Here is a 20866-nt window from a genome sequence, read left to right on the forward strand (position 1 = left end):
AAGTTTAGTCCCTGCATTGTTAATAGGCCAGTCTGGGGACAGCTTGTGCTTGGGTTGGCTTATATGAGACATTTGCAGGGCGCCCTCTTAACTGAACTGCAGGGTACTCTCCGTGTATTGTCCCCTGAGACTTGCATAAGTGGGTGGGGCCTGCCATCATACCATTTGTCTGCCCTCAGCCTTCTGCAGGGCTGCATTTGAAGTGGTCTGTGTGCTTATTTGTCTCTTCCCCCAGGGCGTGAGTCATTTTGTATTGGTTCTGGCCACTTATAGGTCTGCTTGCACAATGCCAGTGTTTTGGTTCCTCTTTAGGTGGACTTGTGCTGTTGGATTCAGTGGGCTATATTGGAAGGAGTGGGGTGTGGGCAGGGCCCATAGTATCAGCAACGTATGAGCTAATCTACTCTAGAGGGGACCTGGAGATGCTTTAGAGAACTCTAACAGAGGGCATGGTATACTGTTTGCAAGTTAGGTGGAGAGTGTTCTCTGGTCCCTGGTGTCAGGACTAGGGATTGGGGAGGTTAAGTGGCACCTGCCCACTCTTTTGTTCTTGGAGTAGTCTCCTGACGATCCCTTCCCCTCCTGTGCAGGTTCTCAGAAAAGTAAATAAACCAATTTCCTTACCGTAAGCTTGCTTCTATGTGGTATCTCACTGGGGTTGTTTTTCATGCTGGCTCTTTAAGGGCAGGGACTCCATTTCCTCTTGCTCTGTGGTTTTCCCAGAGCCCAGCCTGCTGATTTTTGAAGTTCAAAGTGTTGAGCCCCACTGATAATGAGAATTTTCAGTGTGGAGTTTCTCTCATTTTCAAAGCCAAATGTTATGGGGCTCCTTCTTTCCAGTGCAGGCCCCCCATGCCTGGGGAACATGGTATGGGGTCTGCTCTTCTCCCTTCTCTGTGCTTGTGGTTTCCTTCACTCTTGCAGACAGTCTCTGGGTCAGTTTTGTTCTTAACCATGTCTGTGCCCTCTCTGCCGTTTTTGATGTGACCTCTTCTCTGTGATTGCTGTGGAGAATCTCTTTTAACAGTCTTTGGCTTGTTTTCTTTGTTATTTACACTGATGTCGGTGTTATTTAGGTGTTTCGTGGGTGGATGGGAGCTTAGGACCCTTCTACTCTATTATTATCTCCTAAAGTTGATATTGATACTTTTAATTCTAATTTCTTACCTCAGATTTCATTGTAGTCTTCCTCTTTTTGTATTTTAACTTCTTTTTGTAACAGAGAAATCTGGCCCTGCTATCCTCACTTCTTGTACTCATTCGTTCAGTCCTCATGTTATCTTCCTGGTTTCAAATTTGCTAACCATACCATCACAACAGAGAAACCTAACTAGCATTAAGTAATTGTTTTAAATTCTCTTTGTCTTTAGAATGACATAATATTGTCAGAGTTCTGTGTTTGGGTAGATGGGGAATTATGCCTCTGGTGTTGGTAGACTGGCTTCATTTATACAAGCATATTATCTCCCGCAGATATAAAGTCTGGCCAAAATACTGAAAATAATTATTTGAAGGAACTGTGAAGTGCCAAAAAGCAGACACAAATGGGAGGGGAGTGAACACATGGAGGAAGGACATACTATTAGTGGATTCCCACTTGTTAAGCCTTTTTTCCTTATGGAAAGTGCCAGGTAGCTCAGTCGGGGGCAGTTACGATTGGATAGAAATCTGCATTCATATTGGATGAAGAATGAAGAAATTTAGGGGAACCCTAACAGCTTCTGTAAAATGAAGGGGGTGTATTCCATTCAAAAGAGAGCTACAAATTGAGAATTCCAAAAGCTTCAAAAAACTCCAGCCATAGCTGTGATTGAATTGTTCAAGTGCGGCCCAGATTCCAGGTAGCTCAGTTATGGGCTGAAAGAATAGTAGAAAACTTTTAGTTGGTTCCAGTACAGGGTAAACAGTTTGGGGTTTGAATTCAACTAAGTTAACTGCCTGCATCCTCATAACAGAAATATCAGCTCTTTGGAGGAACATAGTGGGCTTCAGTGTCTTCATTTTATCTTCAAACAAATGACCCGTACCAATCCATAAATACTAGATAGATGAAGAAAGAAGAAATGTGACCCATGCTTGGAAAGGAAAGACAATCAATAGACACCAATCTGCAGATGACTCCAGCTTTGAGATTAACAAACAAGAATATGGAAAGCAACAGTTACAACTAAGCTCAAGCACAAAAAGGCAAATACGTTTATGATGAAAAGAGAGATAGGAAATCTTAGCATAGACATAAAAACTGTAAAACCCCATTTTGAAATTCTAGAACTAAAATACAATTTTGAATAACAGATCATTGTACTTGACAGGAGATTAAAGGTAGCAGTATAAGTGTTCGTGAATTTGATGACAGACTAATAGACTTTATCCATTTGAGACTAGAAAACATTAAAAAAGAAAGTGTGTGGATACTTGCTCTTCAAAGCCTTTCCCCAGTAAAACTGTATAGTAATCAATCAAACGCATGCAAAGAGTAAGAATGTGTAATCCATGCTCAGGAAAAAAAAGTCAGTGGTAATTCTCAGTGGGCCCAGCGTTTTATAGTTATCCATATACCAATTTTGCATATATTTTGTTAGGTTTTTACGTAAGTGTTTCAGGTATTTGGGGTGCTATTTTAAAATCTGTTGTTACATGTATTTTGTATTTTATTTGTTCATTGTAGGTATGTTGGAATTTTATTCTCATTTTATGTTGTCCTTGAATCCTGTGAACTTGATGTAAGGAGGGTTTTTATTTTTTGCCTTGTAGATTCCTTGGAATTTTCTACATAATGTTGTCTGAAAATGGGGACAGTTTTAGTTGTTTCATCTGTGCGCATTTTAATTCTGTTTCTTGCCTCATTGTGCTGGATAGGAGTTTTTATATTTTCCATTATTATCTTGAATGGTGATGGCAGACGTTCTCTTGATGTTTCTGATTTTGGTGGTAAAACAGTCTTTCACCATTAAGTATGATGGTAATGCTTTTTGTAAATACTCTATCAAGTTGAGGATGTTTCCCTCTATTCCTAGTCTTCTGGTGGTTTTTTTTTTTTTTTTTAAAGGTTTTTTTGATTTTTTTTCCTTTTTTTTTTTTTTTTTAAAGATTTTATTTATTTGTCAGAGAGAGAGGGAGAGAGAGCGAGCACAGACAGACAGAGTGGCAGGCAGAGGCAGAGGGAGAAGCAGGCTCCCTGCCAAGCAAGGAGCCCATATGGGACTCGATCCCAGGACACTGGGATCATGACCTGAGCCGAAGGCAGCTGCCTAACCAACTGAGCCACCCAGGCATCCCCTTCTGGTGGTTTTTTACAGTGACGTTTATATTCATATAATTACAGATTCACATACAGTTGTAACAACTAATATAGAGGTCTTATATACGCTTTGTCTATTTTCCCCATAATGGTAACTCTTTCTCAAGCTGTAATATGTTATTGTAATCAAGTTATTGATATCTACAGATCTGGTTCAGATTTCCTAAGTTTTCCTTTACTTGTATGGGTTTATTGAGTTTTATACAGTTTTATTACTTGGGTTGCTTCATAGCTCCACCTCTATTGTCATATATCCACTGTCACAGATTAGTCATCTTGCCCTTTCATAATCATGCTCACCTCCCTAACCGACTCCTATCCAGGCCTAACACCTGGCAATCACTAATCTTTCCTTCATTTCTAAAGGTCTGTCATTTGAAACATGTTAAATAAATGTAATTATATGTATGTATGTAGTTGGGATTTGGTTTTTTCACTTAGCGTAATTCCCTAAAGATTCATCTGAGTTTTAGCATGTACCAGTAGTTATTTCCTTCTTATTGCAGTGTAGTAGTGTTCCATGGTATGGATATACTACAGTTTGTTTAACCATTCACCTGTTAAGGGACATCTGGGCTGATTCCATATTTGAGATATTACAAATAGAACTGCTGGTAAACATTTGTGTGAGCTGCATTTTCATTTCTCTGGGATAAATGCCTAGGAGTGCAGTTGGTGGGGTCATATGATAGTTGCTTGTTTATTTTAAGATACTCCTAAACTAAACTGAGTTCCAGAGGGGACATACCATTTTATATTCCCAAAACAATGTATGAGTGACTCAGTTTCTCTGCAGCTATACCAGCATTTGTTGTTACCATTGTTTGCTTTTTAATTTTACGTATTGTGTTAGATAATTAATGATATCTTACGGTTTTAATTGGCATTTCCCTAATGACTAATAACACATTTAACACTGTTATTGAGATATAATTTGTATAGCATAAAATTTACCCATTTAAAGTATATAATTTAGTAGTTTTTATATTTCACAGATACGTGTAACCATCACCATAATTGTATAACCTTTTTATCACATTGAAAGAAACATCCCCACACCCTCACTAATCTACCAAGCAACCTCACTAATCTTTCTTGGTTTTATGGATTTCCCTCTGGACTTTTCTTATGCATGGCATTGTATAATACGTGGTCTTTTGTGACTGGCTTCTTTCACTTAGTGTAATGTGTTCAAGGTTTATCTGTGTTGTAGCATGTTTTAATACTTAATTCCTTTTATGGCCAAGTAACATTCTTTTATATGACATTTGTTTTATCTGTTCATGGATATTTGTCTTGTTTATAGCTTTTGGCTATTGTGAATAATGCTGCTACAAACATTTGTAAACAAGTTTGTGTATGGCAGTGTATTTTCTTTTTTAAAGATTTTATTTATTTATTTGACAGAGAGAGATTACAAGTAGGCAGAGAGGCAGGCAGAGAGAGAGAGGAGGAAGCAGGCTCCCTGCTGAGCAGAGAGCCCGATGCGGGACTCGATCCCAGGACCCTGAGATCATGACCCGAGCCGAAGGCAGCGGCCCAACCCACTGAGCCACCCAGGCGCCCCAACAGTGTATTGTCATTTTTCTTGGGTACACACTTATGACTAGGATTGCTAAATTGTATGGTAACTACATTAAATCCTTTGAGGAAATGCCAAAATGTTTTCCAAAGTGGCTGCACCTTTTTATGTTCCCATCAGCGGTGTATGAGGATTCTGATTTCTTTGCATCCATGACAACAATTATTTTCTGACTTTGTGATTTTTAGCCTTCCTAGTGCATGTGAAGTAGCGTCTCATTTTGGATTTCGTTTTCATTTATCTTATGGCTAATGATAGTGAGCTTCATGTGCTTATTGGTAATTTGTATATATTTTCCTTGGAGAATTGTCTCTTCAGACCATTTGCCCAGTTTTTAATTGGGTATTTGTTTGTGTTACTGACTTTTAGCATTCTTTATATATTCCAGACTTTTTATTATGATAAAATTTAGCATTTTAACCAATTTTAAGTATACAGTTCTCTGGCATTATATACATTCATGTGGTTGTGCAAACATCACCACCATCTATTTCCAGAACTTTTCTTCTTTAAAGGAAACTCTGTACCCATTAAGCACTAACTTTCCAATCCTCTCTTCCCTAGCTTCTGACAGCCACCCTTCTACTTTGTGTCTCTATAACCTTGACTATTTTAGGATCCTCATATAAGTGGGGAGGGCTAATACAGTCTTTGTCCTCTTGTGTCTGGCTTACCTTACTTAGCATAATGGCCTTCAACGTTCATTAGTATTGTGGCCTGTATCAAAATGAGCTTTTTAAAGCTGAATAGCATTCCATTGTATGTACATAGCATATTTTGTTATTCATCTGTCAAGGGGAACTTGGGTCAGATATATGATTTGCAAATAGTTTCTCCCATTTTGTTGGTTGTCTTTCATCTTCTTGATGGTGTCCTTTGAAGCAGAAAAGCTTTTGATTTTGGTAAAGTACAGTTAATCTAATTTTCTTTTTATTGCTCATGTTTTTGGTATCTAAGAATTCATAATACTAAACTTGAGGTCACAACAGTTCACCCCTATATTTTCTTCTAAGAGTTCTACAGTTTTAACTCCTTAGATCTCTGATGCATTTGGAGTTAACTTTTTTATGTTGTGTGAGGCAGGGTTCCAAGTTCACTTTTTGCATGTGGATACATAGTTATGTTAACATCATTTGTTAAAAAGACTATTTCCCCACTGAATGGTCTTGGCATCCTTACTGAAAATCAGTTGGGGGGAGTAGGGGGAGGGAAGAAAACCAGTCAACCACGGTTTTATTTCTGGACCTTCAGTTTTTTTTTTTTTTTTTTTTTTGACTCATCTATATGTCTGTCCTTTTGCCAGTACTACACTGTATTAATTACAGTTGTTTTATAGTAAGTTTTGAAATTGTGAAGTGTGAATCTTCCTATTTTGTTTTTTATTTTGAAGGCAAATTTGGCTATTCCTGTTTTTAATTCTATACAGATTTTTGAACGAGCTTGTCAGTTTCTAGAAAAAAGTCAGCTAGGATTCTGACAGGGATTGCATTATATTGATAGATCAGTTTGGGGACTTAACATCTTACTGTGGGATTGTTTCCTTTATTTTCAGGTCATTCGTTCTAAGTGAGTAGAAATACAGTTTTTTTTTTTTAAATATTATTCTTGTATTTTTCAATCTCTCTGTACTCTTTTACTAGTTCTAATAGTTTTTTTGGTGGATTCCATAGATTTTCTACATATAAGATAATGTCATCTCCAAAGAGAGATAGTTCGACTTCTTTGTTTTCAATCTTGATGCCTTTTATTTCTTTCTCTTAACTGCTTTCTCTGGCTAGAATAGAATCTTCATTACAATATTGAATAGAAGTGGCAAGAGTGGATTTCCTTTCTTGTTTCTGATCTTGGGGAGGAAAGGATTCAGTCTTTCCCCTTTAGTATGATGTTAACTGGTGGGTATTTTGTAGATAGTTGAGGATGTTCCCTTTTTTTAGGGTCTGTTAAAACAGCTTTTAGTTTTTAGAGCTGTTTTACTTTTTAAAAATTTTCCAAGATTTTATTTATTCATTTAAGAGAGAGAATGAGAGAGAGAGAGAATGCACAAACCAGGGGAGGGGCAGAGAAGCAGTCTCCCTGCTGAGCAAGGAGCTGGATGTGGGACTCCATCCCAGAATTGTGGGATCATGACCTGAGCCAAAGGCAGTGGTTAGCCAACTGAACCACCCAGGCACCCCAGAGCAGTTTTAGGTTCACAGAAAAATTGAATGAAAAGTACAAGGATTTCCTATATCTTCCTCCCCACACATGTACAACTTACCCCACTGTCAACAGGCAACACCACAGCTGTACATTTTTTACAGTTGATGAACTTATACTGACAAGCCATTATCACCTAGAACCCATAGTTTGCATTAGCTTTCACTCTTGGTGTTATACATTCTAAGGATTTTGACACATGTGTAATGACATGGATCTACCATTGTAGTATCATGCAGGTTGGTTTCACTACACTTAAAATTCTCTGTTCCATTTATTCGTTCTTCCTTTCCCCTTCAACTCCTGGCAATTACTGATGTTTTTACAATTTCCATGGCTTTGCCTTTTCCAGTATGTCATAATAGGTCGCCTTTTCAGATTGGTTTCTTTAACTTGGTAATAAACATTCAGGTTTCCTCCATCTGTCTCTCTTTTTTTTAAAAAGATTTTATTTATTTATTTGACAGAGAGAGATCACAAGTAGGCAGAGAGAGAGAGAGAGAGGGAAGCAGGCTCCTCGCTAAGCAGAGAGCCCGATGCGGGACTCGATCCCAGGACCCTGAGATCATGACCTGAGCCGAAGGCAATGGCCTAACCCACTGAGCCACCCAGGTGCTCTCTCTCTTTTTTTTTAAAGTGATGAATACTACTCCATTGTCTGGATGTACCAGGGTTAATTTATCCTGTTCACCTTGTGAAGGATATGTTGGTTGTTTCCATGTTTTGGTGGCTATGAATAAAGCTACTTATAAAGATCTTTACATAAATAAAAAGGGTGTTTATGTAAAATAAAAGTGTTCATAAGCATCTTTGTGCAGGTTTTGAGTGGATTTAGTTTTCATTTTATTTGCGTAATTATCAAGGGGTGTGATTGCTGGATCACATGGTAAGAGAATGGTTCATTTTGTAAGAAACTGCCCAAATGTCTTCCAGAGTGGTTGTACCAATTTCCCTTCCCAACAGCAATTGAATGAGACTTGTGTTGCTCCACATCCTCACCAGCATTTGATGTTGTCAGTGTTCTGCATTTATCCATTGATTGTATAGTACTATCTGCTTGTTTTAATTTCCAATTACATCATGACATGTGACGTGGAGCATCTTTTCATATGCTTGTCGCTTGTGTATCTTTGGTAAGGTATCTTCAGATCTTTTGCCCATTTCTAATCATGTTGTTTATTATTTCTAATCATGTTGTTTTTTATTATTGAGTTCTTTGTAGCCTTTAGATAATAGCCCCTTATGAGATTTGGTTTTTTTTGCAGATTTTCTCCCCCTCTGTGGGAGAAGGACTTGTCTTTTATTCTGTTGAAGTTTGCTAGTATTTTGTTGAGGACATTTCTTTCTATATTTGTGATAGTATTCTGTAGATTTCTCTTTTGTGGTAGCTTTACTGGTTTTAGTATGATACTGGTTTCATAAACATTAATTGTTTATTATGGCAGTTGCCATTATGGCAATTGTTTATGTCCATTAATTGGGAAGTATCCCTCCTTTTTATATTGGAAGAATTTTTAAAGAATTTTTTTTGAATGTTTGGTATATTTCACTGGTGAAGGCATCTGAACCTTTGATTTTTTTCTGAGTAGTTTTTGATTACTAATTCAGTCTCTTCAGTTACAGGTCAGTTCACATTGTGTATTCTTTTTTTTTTTTAAGATTTTATTTATTTATTTATCAGAGAGCGAGCACAGGCAGAGTGGTAGGAAGAAGCAGAGGGAGAAGCAGGCTCCCTGCTGAGCAAGGAGCCTGATGTGGGACTCGATCCCAGGACGCTGGGATCGTGACCTGAGCTGAAGGCAGCCGCTTAACCAACTGAGCCACCCAGGCATCCCTACATTGTGTATTCTTTAGTCAGTTTTGTTTATGTGTGTTTAGGAATCTGTTCATATTTTGTTTTTTAGTATTTTGGCATACAATTGTTCATGATATTCCTTTGTAATCTGTTTATTTCTTTAAGGTAGCTTGTAATGTCCCCTTTAAAATTTCTGGTTCTAGTAATTTGAGTTCAGCTCTTTTTTCTTGGTCTAGCTTATGGTTGCTTAATTTCGTTAATCTTTTCAAAGAACTAACTTCAGTTTTGGTGATTTTTCTATTCTGTTTCATTAAATTTAGCTATAATCTTTATTATTTCTTTCCCTCTGCTTCCTTTAGGTTTAGTTTTCTGTTATTTTTCCAGTGTCTTCGGTGAAAGGATATAAAATTTAAAAATAGTATGATTATATTGTTAGTAAAAGATGGAGGTTAAATTTTAAGAGAAAATACTGAGAAGATTACAATAGGAAATGTTTTGACACCAAACTACTATTTTTAGAAACGTAGTGCTTTTTAAAAAAAAATCTTCTTTTTTAAAAAGATTTTATTTATTTATTTGACAGAGGGAGACAAAGCAAGCACAAGTAGGGGGAGTAGTGGGCAGAGGGAGAGGCAGAAGCTGACTCCCCGCTGAGCAATTAGTCCAGGAGTCCGATGTGGGGCTCGATCCTAGGACTGTGAGATCATGACCTGAGCCGAAGGTAGTTGCTTAATGACTGAGCCACCCAGGCTCCCTGGAAACGTAGTGTTTTAATTTATTTGTATTTATTTATTTATTTATTTTTAAGGATTTTATTTATTTGTCAGAGAGAGAGAGAGAGAGAGCGAGCGCACAAGCAAGGGAAGTGGCAGGCAGAGGGAGAAGCAGGGTCCTTGGCTGAGCAAGGAGCCTGATGCAGAACTCATCCTAGGAGCCTGGGATCATGACCTGAGCTGAAGGCAGATCCTTAACTGACTGAGCCTCCCAGGCATCCCTAGAAACTTAGTGCTTTTAAAGAAGGAGTTAGTGTGTCAAGGGGGTGGTTCTGGTGAGAAAATTCTTCTAGAAATATTTTAATGTGAGTAATATAGTACCAGTACTGTTGTACTTCATAGATTGAAAAATGGCTTCATGGAGTTGTAGTATTGGTATTCTGTTTGATAATGCTTTGAAGAGATAAATAAAGTTTTTATTTCTTGTCTTTTAAGAAAAAGTCAGTGGTTCTGGAAATAACTCAGATATGATGGAAAACAGCAAGGAAGAGGTAAGACTAATTAAAAGTATTTAAAAGATACTTACTAATTGCTAATAACCAACTGGAGTATATGTTATCAGATTGATTCTGTTTTTTTAAAAAGATTTATTGATTTATTTTAGAGAGAGCAAGCGAGCGAGCACATAACAGGGAGGGGCAGAGGGAGAGGGAGAGAGAGAAACTCAAGCAGACTCCACGCTGAGCATGGAGCCCAACACAAGGCTCAGTCTCATGACCCTGAGTTCATGACCTGAGCTGAAACCAAGAGTTGGACACTCAACCGACTGCACCACCCAGGCACCCCAGATTGCTTCTGTTTAGTACATGCATGTGTTTAAGTTTACTGTTATACTGAAGTATTATGATACTTCATTTTGGGTAGTTGTTTATTTTTAGAAGGTGTTCATTGTTTTTATTATTGTATGGTTCACTTCAGCAATATACCTAAAGTCAGACTACTGAAGACTTTCTAACAGGTAAGTATTTGAACATTATTATATTGCAGTGGTGCTCAAGGTGGTTGTTATAGGCATGATTCCATGGTTCTGACATCTCTCAAAACTGGATATTTAGAGTATCTTAAGCATTATACAGGAACCTGTTCTGATATCCTTCACTCATGATACCCAGGCCTATGCTACTTAGTATAAGAATTTTAATCCAAAAAAAATATTGATTATATTGGCAAAATGACAATAAATTTAGTATCTCAAAGCAAATAGTAGAAGGTACTTTGTGCCATCTGTTAGGATAGAGAAAATGACACATTTGTTTTCATTCCATTGGGATCTGATTACTTCTGTATCTTTGTCTTTATTGACTTGGGTCAAGATCATGGTGTAGTAGTATATCCTCACCTACACACAAAGTTCAATAGAAACAGTTTAATAAGAACAACCAGGAAGTTAATCTCAACTCAAGGAGGCCTGATAATAAATGATATTTAGTTTTTGAAGTTCCTTTTAAAAAAATATTTTAGACTTAAAAGTAATACCCCATTATGTTAACTACATCAGAGATTTTGGTATAAGGAAATAGTTAATTAATTGTAGGGTTGTTCTTTGAGAGTTGTATTCACTTTTTTATTTATTTCTCACATTTAGGGAGCTAGCTCTTCAGAAAAATCCAAATCATCAGGATCATCACGATCAAAAAGGTTGGTTGATATTGAAGGGAAAACATTTTCAGATTGTTTTATTTTCTTTTTCTAAGAATAATAATCTTTTTGAAACTTCAGGTGCTCTTGTTCTGACTAAAGTATTTTATACAAATGCACCCATTAAAAACTAGACAGTGTAGTATAATGAATTCTTTTGTATCCATTAATTAACTTCAATATTTACTGATTCATTCTGACTTTGAATTTTAATGGAATTTTCCAAGGAGGATTTATCATGCCTTAGTGGTCCTTGCAATATGTTGATCATTTATTTTAGATGATATATGTGATCAAAAGAAGGATAGAGGGAAAATGAAATGAATGACTCATGAAGCAATAAGGGTTTTTTAGGGTTATGTTAAATTGTCTAGGATGATGGGGAGGTGTAGCCATTACACTTATGGGAAAGTTATAAGGAGATCAAAGAGTGCTAAAAATACTTTTCTGTGTTAAATTGTCAAAACGAATTGTACGTAAGGACTGAAAATACTTCTAGTCATACTATAAAGCATAATATACTGCAGAGTATTGATTTTATTAGAAGTTTGCAGTTTATTGGGCATTTGTTGTTGGTATTTGGGGTGTGTGTGTGTGTGTGTGTGTCTGTGTGTTTAAGAAGGCTCCACACTGAGTGTGGGGCTTGAACTCAAAACCTGGAGATCAAGAGTCGGGTGCTCTATTGACTGAGCCATCCAGGTGCCCTGGGCATTCCTTGTTTCTTACTAGTGGGCATGTCTCCTAATAACCACAGCTTTATTTTAACTTATTTTCTAAAGTAATGATTCTTTAAAAAAAAAAAAAAAGATTTTATTTATTTATTTGACAGAGACCACAAGTAGGCATAGAGGCAGGCAGAGAGAGAGGAGGGGAAGCAGGCTCCCCGCTGAGCAGAGAGCCTGATGTGGACCTCGATCCCAGGACCCGGGGATCATGACCTGAGTCAAAGGCAGAGGCTTTAACCCACTGAGCCACCCAGGCACCCTAAAGTAATGATTCTTAAAGAAGAGATCCCTTTATGATTCCCCCCAGTAGCTTTTTTAGAGTGAACATACCCTGGTCCTACCCCAGACCTACTGAATCATAATTTTTGGTAATATGGTACAGAGATGTGTGCTTCTGTAGGTGAGTCTGATGTGTATCTCTGGTTAAGAATCACCATTCAATCTAAACACATTCTTTGGTTATTAATCTTACTGTCAGAAATGTCCATAATTCTATGGACTTAATTCTTTCATAGGAAACCTTCAATTGTAACAAAGTATATTGAATCGGATGATGAAAAACCTTTGGATGAAACTGTAAATGAAGATGCTTCTAATGAAAATTCAGAAAATGATATTACTATGCAAAGCTTGCCAAAAGGTAATGTGTATTGACTTTTCATATGAAGTTAAAGTATATTTTTAAATGTCATTATAAAATTGGGGCTTGATTATTGTTAGCTTGTGTAAAGGAGCAGAGCTAGCATTTTAATAGTGGTTGTCTGGAAATTATTAGAATGGTAATGAAAATGTGTGTTACTGAGATTAAAAAGTTAGAATATATGCAGTCAGGTTTGAAAAAGAACAAAACTTATTTTCTCTTTCCATTGGGTTTTAGAACAGAGATTTTGGTTTCTAAATTGTATTTGAATGTGGAAGTTAGTTTAAATGTTTATATTTAATTTTGGCTCAGCAAATTTAAATATGCTTTCTTTATAGGTTAACATACAAATATTCTTAAACTTCAAGAAAACATTTAAAAATCTGGTTTCATCTTACCGCATTCTTAAATTCTCTAAGACTGAAAGCTGAAGTTAATTATAAAAGATAGATTTAGGTGTATTTCTTGTAATTATCTCTTTAAAATGCCTTGTCACATGCCTTTCAACTGTTGCAGTTCTAACTTTAAAACCTCATTAATTAGATTGGGGGAAAAAAGCCAAATAAAAATCTTGGATATTTCATAGCCCAAGTCTGAGAGAAGTATGATATATGATAAGAGTAATGATAAAGGTCTTGGTAATTTCATGGTGTTTCAGAGTCAAAGATTTAGATTTTTTCTTTATTAATAATATATGAAAGTATGTTAGATTTTTCAAATTTATCCTCACAGATCATTGATAGCTGTGTTTACTATATTTTGTTCTATGTCTATATTTATATTTTTGCGACACATTTTTTGATTATGAAAGTTAAGAAAATGGTGGGAAGGAACACAAGACATTACTTGACTAGGACAAATTAGGAGTTATAGTAGATGAAATATGAAATGAGGAAAAGGAATGAATGAGAGAAAGTAGAAACGAAGAAAATTGATGGGCCTACCATTTACTTGTCTTTGCAAAACACCTGTGACAATTTTATGCGTGGTTGGTGGCCGAGGGCAGAAACAACGACTTGAGGGAGTGTGAGTTCCATACGCAGTGACTCACTTTCGATTGTTACATTCTCAGTGGTTGTCACTGGGAGTCCTTATGATGGTTACTGGGTGAGCTAAGAAATAGGAGTTAAATTCATTCTTTCAGTGGTACTGTGGCAGAAAGTATGGTATGTTTCTAACCTGAATTAAACATAATTCTCTCCCACCAAACCAAAAATAGACCCATTTCATAAGGTAGAATTTGGGTGATGATGATTATTATAATGCTATATTGAGTGTGTATAGGTACCAGACTCTTTTTTTTTTTTTTAAAGATTTTATTTATTTATTTGACAGAGAGAAATCACAAGTAGATAGAGAGGCAGGCAGAGAGAGAGAGAGGGAAGCAGGCTCCCTGCTGAGCAGAGAGCCCGATGCGGGACTCGATCCCAGGACCCTGAGATCATGACCTGAGCCGAAGGCAGCGGCTTAACCCACTGAGCCACCCAGGCGCCCTAGGTACCAGACTCTTAATAGAACTAACTCATTTAATCCTCAAACCAGTATTGTAAGGTAGTTACTGTTTCTACTTGTAGAAATAAAGGAACAGATTCAGAGCTCAAGGAACTTTTTCAAGCTTTAAACTGAGAAACTGGGTCTGCTTGAATCCAAAGCTAGTGAGTGCTTTCTCCACTCTACGACTTTGCTTCCATTTAGAGAATAATCTTCAGAAATAATTCTGTTTTTTCATTAATTATAAATCTTGAGCTTTTTCAAATGCTATGGCTTCTCCGAGAGTATGTATGTGAAATGGTTGTTGTAAATGAAGGTTTTTTTTTGGTGTGTAGATTAAATAATCACCAGTTTGTAAAAACTCAATCCTCTATGCCTGCTTTCCCTTCCTTTTTTTCAGAGACTCAGAAATACATATTACTAGATGTTATACCTTGCCAAAATCTGTGTGCTGAATAACATAGGCCCATGTTTCAGGGATACTGCCCCTGACAGTACTGCCCCTGCCCCTTGTATTACCAAGCCCAGCAATGTAGGTAAATGTGAGAGCTGGACCCTTTTTACTATGCTCCTGCTTTATTTGCTCTTGAGAGATTATAAAGAAAACATAAATTAACAACCTGTCTTCTCAGATCACATGTTTTATACTAAGAAGTACATTTTTTCTAAAATATTCCATAGAGACCAATAGTTGATCTCATTCTACAGTTTATTGTTAGAACAGTTGAGCTTAAATACCTTAAGGCAATCTTCTGTTTTAAGACTCTTTAAGGACTTTTCTGGGTACTAAAAATTTGACATACTAGTTGGGAAATGCCTCAGAATAGGTATAGCAATAATAGCAGAATTAACTTCTCACATTGCCTCCCACTGTCCTCCTTCAAAACAATATAAAAAAAACCCTTACAAATCTTTTTCTGAGTTTGTGATTTGAATTATGAGAAGAATAGGATATCTTTTTAAAATTTTCCTTCTGGTCCTTCTATTTTATAAACTTTTTTGGAGCTTAGCATGGGTGTTTATACTCAAAACAGTTTTTGTTATAGGCACTAAAAATTCAGAACTGGGCTGAGACTTTCTACTTTATTCACACATTTCTGTTATAATCAGTTCATAAGATCCCCACCCTATTTTTTTATTAATTATATTCCAACAAGTAATCTTATTGCTGACACCTGGCCCTTCTCCTATTTCCCTGTTTTATTTAGTTTTGAAGAGGTCCTTACACAAGTATTGAAAGCTTGAAAGAACAAAATTATGTACCAGCAATGTTGGCTTTATCTGAACTGAAGTCTTGTACTTCATTTGCACATTTAATATGTGTAATGGTTTTTTAAATGAAATCATTCTAGGTACAGTGATTGTACAACCAGAGCCAGTGCTGAATGAAGACAAAGATGATTTTAAAGGGCCTGAATTTAGAAGCAGAAGTAAAATGAAAACTGAAAATCTCAAAAAACGCGGAGGTAAATACAAGTGGAAATGAAAACATGAGTTTAAATTGCTGTTTATGACCATATTGGAAAATCTGATGTGCTTATTAAAAATACCTCCACTTTTCTGCCCGTTGTTTATTAAAAGCACTACTTAAAAATAGCTTCTATTTCTCTCTGAGCTCTGAAGCAGAAAAGGTTAAACATTTATCAAAATACCTTTGCCTTCAGTGGCTATAAAGTTATCTCAAGAAGCTTAGCATTTCCTTCTTGAGTATTAGTTCTGTAATGCCTATACGCCAAAATACCATGTGTTCCCTTTCACCTGGAAAGAGTTTCAGATTTGGACAAAATCTTGCCTGTGGCCTTCAGGTAATTGTGTGTGTGTGTGTGTGTGTGTGTGTGTGTGTAGGTGTGTGTATATGTGTGTGTGTATATATATATATATATATATATATATATATATAGTACATTGTATCACAGAGTTCCCTATGTGTTAGTATTATTTGGGGTGCTTATTAAAAATGCAAGTCCCTTAACTCCACTAACAAATTAGAATTTTGGGGGATGATCAAGAATGAGCCCCATTTTGTTCTTTTGTATATTAAAGTTGGAGATCAACTGATGTAAGGAAAATAATGTAGAAGTGAGTAGGAAGGAGAAGGGAGCTAGAGCTATTAACCTTCCTTCCAGCTGTCTGAGCTATCTCTTCTTTTGTCTGTCTACCCCCACTTATACACACACCATGTTGACTAATCATCTGTAGAAAGTTAGTGTAAGGAGGATTCATTTGGAAATTTATGACAATGGGGTATGTTTCCAATTTGTGTGTGATTTTTAAATAGTGCCTGTATATTTTTTGGGCAGATTTGCAGAGCCATAATCCATGACGGTAAAAGGAACAAATCTCTAAAAAATAGAACATGACACTAAATTTCTAAGTAGAAGTGTAATGGAAGCATGTCTTTAATATTATATCATGTTACTTGTGAAATTATAGCATAGTACTTATATTGGTGAAATTTTGTGCAGATTTTTATTTCAGTGCTATATGCTTATCTTGATGGAATTAGTAAAGTATATCTGTATTATATATATTTTTGGATTAAATAACTCAGTAGGTTGTTGGAGAAAATCAAAGAAATGTTTAGTCTGTTGTCCACAAGGGGGTGTTCTGCTCCTTTCACGCATAGGGAAAATTTATGGAGAATGTAGTTCATAGTAGGGAAACGGTCATTGCAGCAGCAGAGCTCGCCAAAGCTGAATAGTTTTGTTAAAAGGAAGAGAATCAGCAAGTTGAAGGTGACTGTAGGGATCAGTAGCAAGAGTCTGGAGAATAGATAACTAAGTGTACTATATTGTATCAAAATTAGTATCTAAGTGGGGTCTTTGAGGAGGCGCTCTTATTCAGTGTCTAGAATGTGTATAAGGGCCCAAAAGGAGAATGGAAAAAAAGCACAGTTGTTGGGGAATGCATTCTTTTTTAAAAAAATTTTTTATAAACATAAAATGTATTTTTAGCCCCAGGGATACAGTTCTTTGAATCGCCAGGTTTACACACTTCACAGCACTCCCCACAACACACACTCCCCACCAATGGGGAGTGCATTCTTAGTACCATTTCACTATGCTGCTGGTGTTTGGTCTAAGCTGATACATTTGGAACATTTTATTGAGTGTTCTGTGTAGGAATGTTTATATTATGCTTAATGAAATGTATGTTTATAGACCTATATATAGTGGTACCTAAATCTCTCATGTTAATTTTTGTCTTAATGATTTTCTGTATCTTTAAACTATCAGAAATTATACAGGGAATTTAACTGTTTGCTTATGTACACGTGTATGAATAAACCAGTGATCTGAGGTACTGAATTGCAAGTTAATATTCAAGCTTCCTAGGACAGTTCTATAATTAAAGCCTAGCTTAGGAAACTGTCAAGAAGGTAAACTCTGTATAATCTTATATCGATTTGAAACAAAATTAGAAGTATAGTTTTATCCACCATTTTAGGAGCCACTTTTTTTTTTTAAGATTTTATTCATTTATTTGACAGAGAGAGATCACAAGCAGGCAGAGAGGCAGAGAGAGAGGAGGAAGCAGGCTCCCCGCCAAGCAGAGAGCCCGATGCGGGGCTTGATCCCAGGACCTGAGATCATGACCCAGGCTGAAGGCAGAGGCTTTAACCCACTGAGCCACCCAGGCGCCCCTTTATAAAACACCATAGCTGGGATGGCTGTGTGGCTCAGTTGGTTAAGCCACTGCCTTCGGCTCAGGTCATAATCCCAGGGTCCTGGGATCGAGTCCTGCATCGGACTCCTTGCTCAGTGGGGAGCCTGCCTCTCTCTCTGCCTCTGCCTGCTGCTCTGCCTGCTTAAGTTCTCTCTCTCTCTCTCTGACAAATAAATAAAATCTTTAAAAACAAAACAAAACAAAACACCATAGCCTACTGACAACCTTTTCTGCAGTTTGTTAGAAAGTATATTTTACACCTAATTTTTCTACCCGGCACAATAATTTTCTTTTATTTTAAATTCCAGTATATTTAGCATACTGTGTTATATTAGTTTTAGGTGTACAACATAGTGATTCAACAATTCCATACATCACATAGTACTTATTGTGACAGGAGTACTTCTTAATCCCCATTGCCTATTTTACCCATCCCCATACCCACCTTCCCTCTGGTAACCATTAGTTTTGTTTGCTATAGCTAAGAGTCTGTTTCTTGGCTTCTCTCTCTTTTTTTCTTGTGCTCCTTTTTCTCCTTAAATTCCACATATGAATGAAATCATATGGTATTTGTTTTTCTCAGATTTATTTTCCTTAGCATTACTCTCTCTATTTCTAGCCATGTCATTGAAAATGGCAAGATTTCATTCTTTTTTTTAATGGCTGAATAATATTCCATTGTGTATATATACCATATCTTCTTTATACATTCATCTGTCAATGGATACTTTGGCTGCTTACATAATTCGGCTGTTGTAAATACTGCTTCTTTAAATATGTGTATGTGTCCATTTGAATTAGTGTTTTTGTATTTTGGGGGTAAATACCCAGTAATTCAATTACTGGATTGTAGGATAGTTCCATTTTTAACTTTTTGAGGAACCTTCATATTGTTTTCCAGAATGGGTACACCAGTTGACATTTCTACCAATAGTGAAGAGGGTTTTTTTTTTCCCACGTCTTTGTCAACACTTGTTTTTCTTGTGTTTTTGATTTTAGCCATTCTGACAGGTATGGGTTGATATCTCATTATATTTATGATTTGCATTTCCCTGATAATGACTGATATTGAGCATCTTTTCATGTGTCTGTTGGCTGCCTGGGTGTCTTCTTTGGAGAAATGTCTGTTCATGTTCTCTGCCCATTTTTTTTTTTTTTTGGATATTAAATTCTAGATTTGATTGTCTTTATTTTTTTTTAAATTTATTTTTTATTTTCAGCATAACAGTATTCATTATTTTTGCACCACACCCAGTGCTCCATGCAATCCGTGCCCTCTGCCCATTTTTTAATTGGATTATTCATTTTTTGGGTGTTGGGATTTATAAATTCTTTATATGTTTTGGATACTAACCCTTTCTTAGATATCATTTGCAGATATCTTCTCCCATTCTGTAGGTTACCTTTTAGTTTTGTTGATTGTTTCCTTCACTGTGCAGAAGCCTTTTATTTTGATGTAGTCCCAAGAGTTAATTTTTCTTTTATTTCCTTTGCCTCAGGAGACATATCTAGAAAAGTGTTATGATGGTGGATATCAGGGACATCACTGCCTTTGCTTTCTTCTAGGATTTTTAAAAATTTAAAATCAGTTAGCCAACATATAGTACATTCATTGGTTGTGTATAAAACCCAGTTAGGATTTAAAAAAAATTTTTTTAAGTAATCTCTACACCCACTATGGGACTTAAACTTAAAACCTTGAGATCGTGAGTTGCACATTCCACTGATGGAGCCAACCAGGTCTCCCTCCTCTAAGATTTTTATAGTTTCAGGTCTCACATTTAGGTGTTTAATCCATTTTGAGTTTATTTTTGTGTATAGTGAAAGAAAGTGGTCCAGTTTCATTCTTTCACATCATGTTTTCCCAACACCATTTGTTGAAGAGACTCTCTTTTTCATGTTTTCCCAACACCATTTGTTGAAGAGACTCTTTTTTTCCCACTGGATAGTCTTCTTGATTTGTCAGAGATTGGCCATATAATTATGGGCTTATTTCTGGGTTTTGTATTCTGTTCTATTGATCTATATGTCTGTTTTTGTGACAGTACTATACTGTTTTGATTGACAGCTTTATAAATAATTTAAGTCTGAAATTGTGATACCTTTAGCTTTGTTTTTCATTTTCAAGGTTGCTTTGGCGTTTTGGGGTCTTTTGTGGTTCCATGCAAATTTTAGGATTGTTTTTTCTAGTTTTGTGAAAAGTGCTATGCCATGGTGTTTTGATAGGGATTGCATTAAATATGTAGATTGTTTTGAGTAATTTTAGACATTTTAACAATATTTGTTCTTCTAATCCATTAGCATGGAATGTCTCCATATCTTTGTGTCATCTTCAGTTTTTAACATTAATGTTTTATAGAGTTTTGTTCTCTTTAAATCTATTAAAATGCGTTGAGCTCAGAAATGAAAATGCCTCTCTTCCATTTACACATTATATTATAATCCTTAAGGTATTTTATAGCTAAAAGTAAAAATGCGAAGCATTTACATATAGAAACAAGTACATGAAGTAACATTTCACCATTATTCAGTGTTGGCTTTACATCTCACTTAAATGAAATACTGGTTCAGTCTTACTCCTCCATTTCCACCCCGTCCCCGCCATGATGATTATTTTGAAGTTTGTATGCATGTGTGTATATTATCTTCATATATGTTTTTGTATTTTTCCTGTTCATGTTTATTCATAAAGCATTTATTTTTCACTTAAAATATATAAAGTAGTATTTCACATTCATTATTGCTTTTGAAGTGTGTCCATCTCAGTGAATATACATCTGGTTTTTTATTTTCCACTGCTTTATAGAATTTTGTAATGTGAATAAACCACTGTCCATTTCCCAGATGGAAATTATTTCCAATTTTTTGTTTTTGAAGTTTTCTAATTTCCTATTTAGTGCTGCAGTGAATATCATATATATGATTCTTTGTGCACATGTGGGAGAATTCTCCAAAGGATCACTTAGTTTTAATTTTTGAGTGATATGTGTACAAAAGCATATAGAAGATGCTTAATATTTATTATGTTAACATTGGATGAACATTCATATTCTTTTATT

At 36.0% G+C, this 20866-nt stretch overlaps 1 protein-coding gene across 5 annotated transcripts in view; it reads left to right on the forward strand.

Annotated features, from left to right (window-relative positions):
* ATRX (ATRX chromatin remodeler) overlaps positions 1–20866 on the forward strand; it is a 293312-nt gene that overhangs the window by 63816 nt on the left and 208630 nt on the right. For 3 of the 5 annotated variants that reach the window (XM_082716012.1, XM_082716016.1, XM_082716013.1), the window contains exons 3-6: positions 10083–10138; positions 11233–11285; positions 12526–12650; positions 15494–15607. In XM_082716012.1, coding sequence (XP_082572138.1) covers positions 10083–10138; positions 11233–11285; positions 12526–12650; positions 15494–15607 — 348 coding nt within the window. The remainder of the gene's footprint in view (positions 1–10082; positions 10139–11232; positions 11286–12525; positions 12651–15493; positions 15608–20866) is intronic. The other 2 variants (XM_082716014.1, XM_082716015.1) reach the window with 1 other exon arrangement.

Source organism: Mustela nivalis (assembly GCF_964662115.1).
Source record: "Mustela nivalis genome assembly, chromosome: X".
NCBI classification, from domain to species: domain Eukaryota; kingdom Metazoa; phylum Chordata; class Mammalia; order Carnivora; family Mustelidae; genus Mustela; species Mustela nivalis.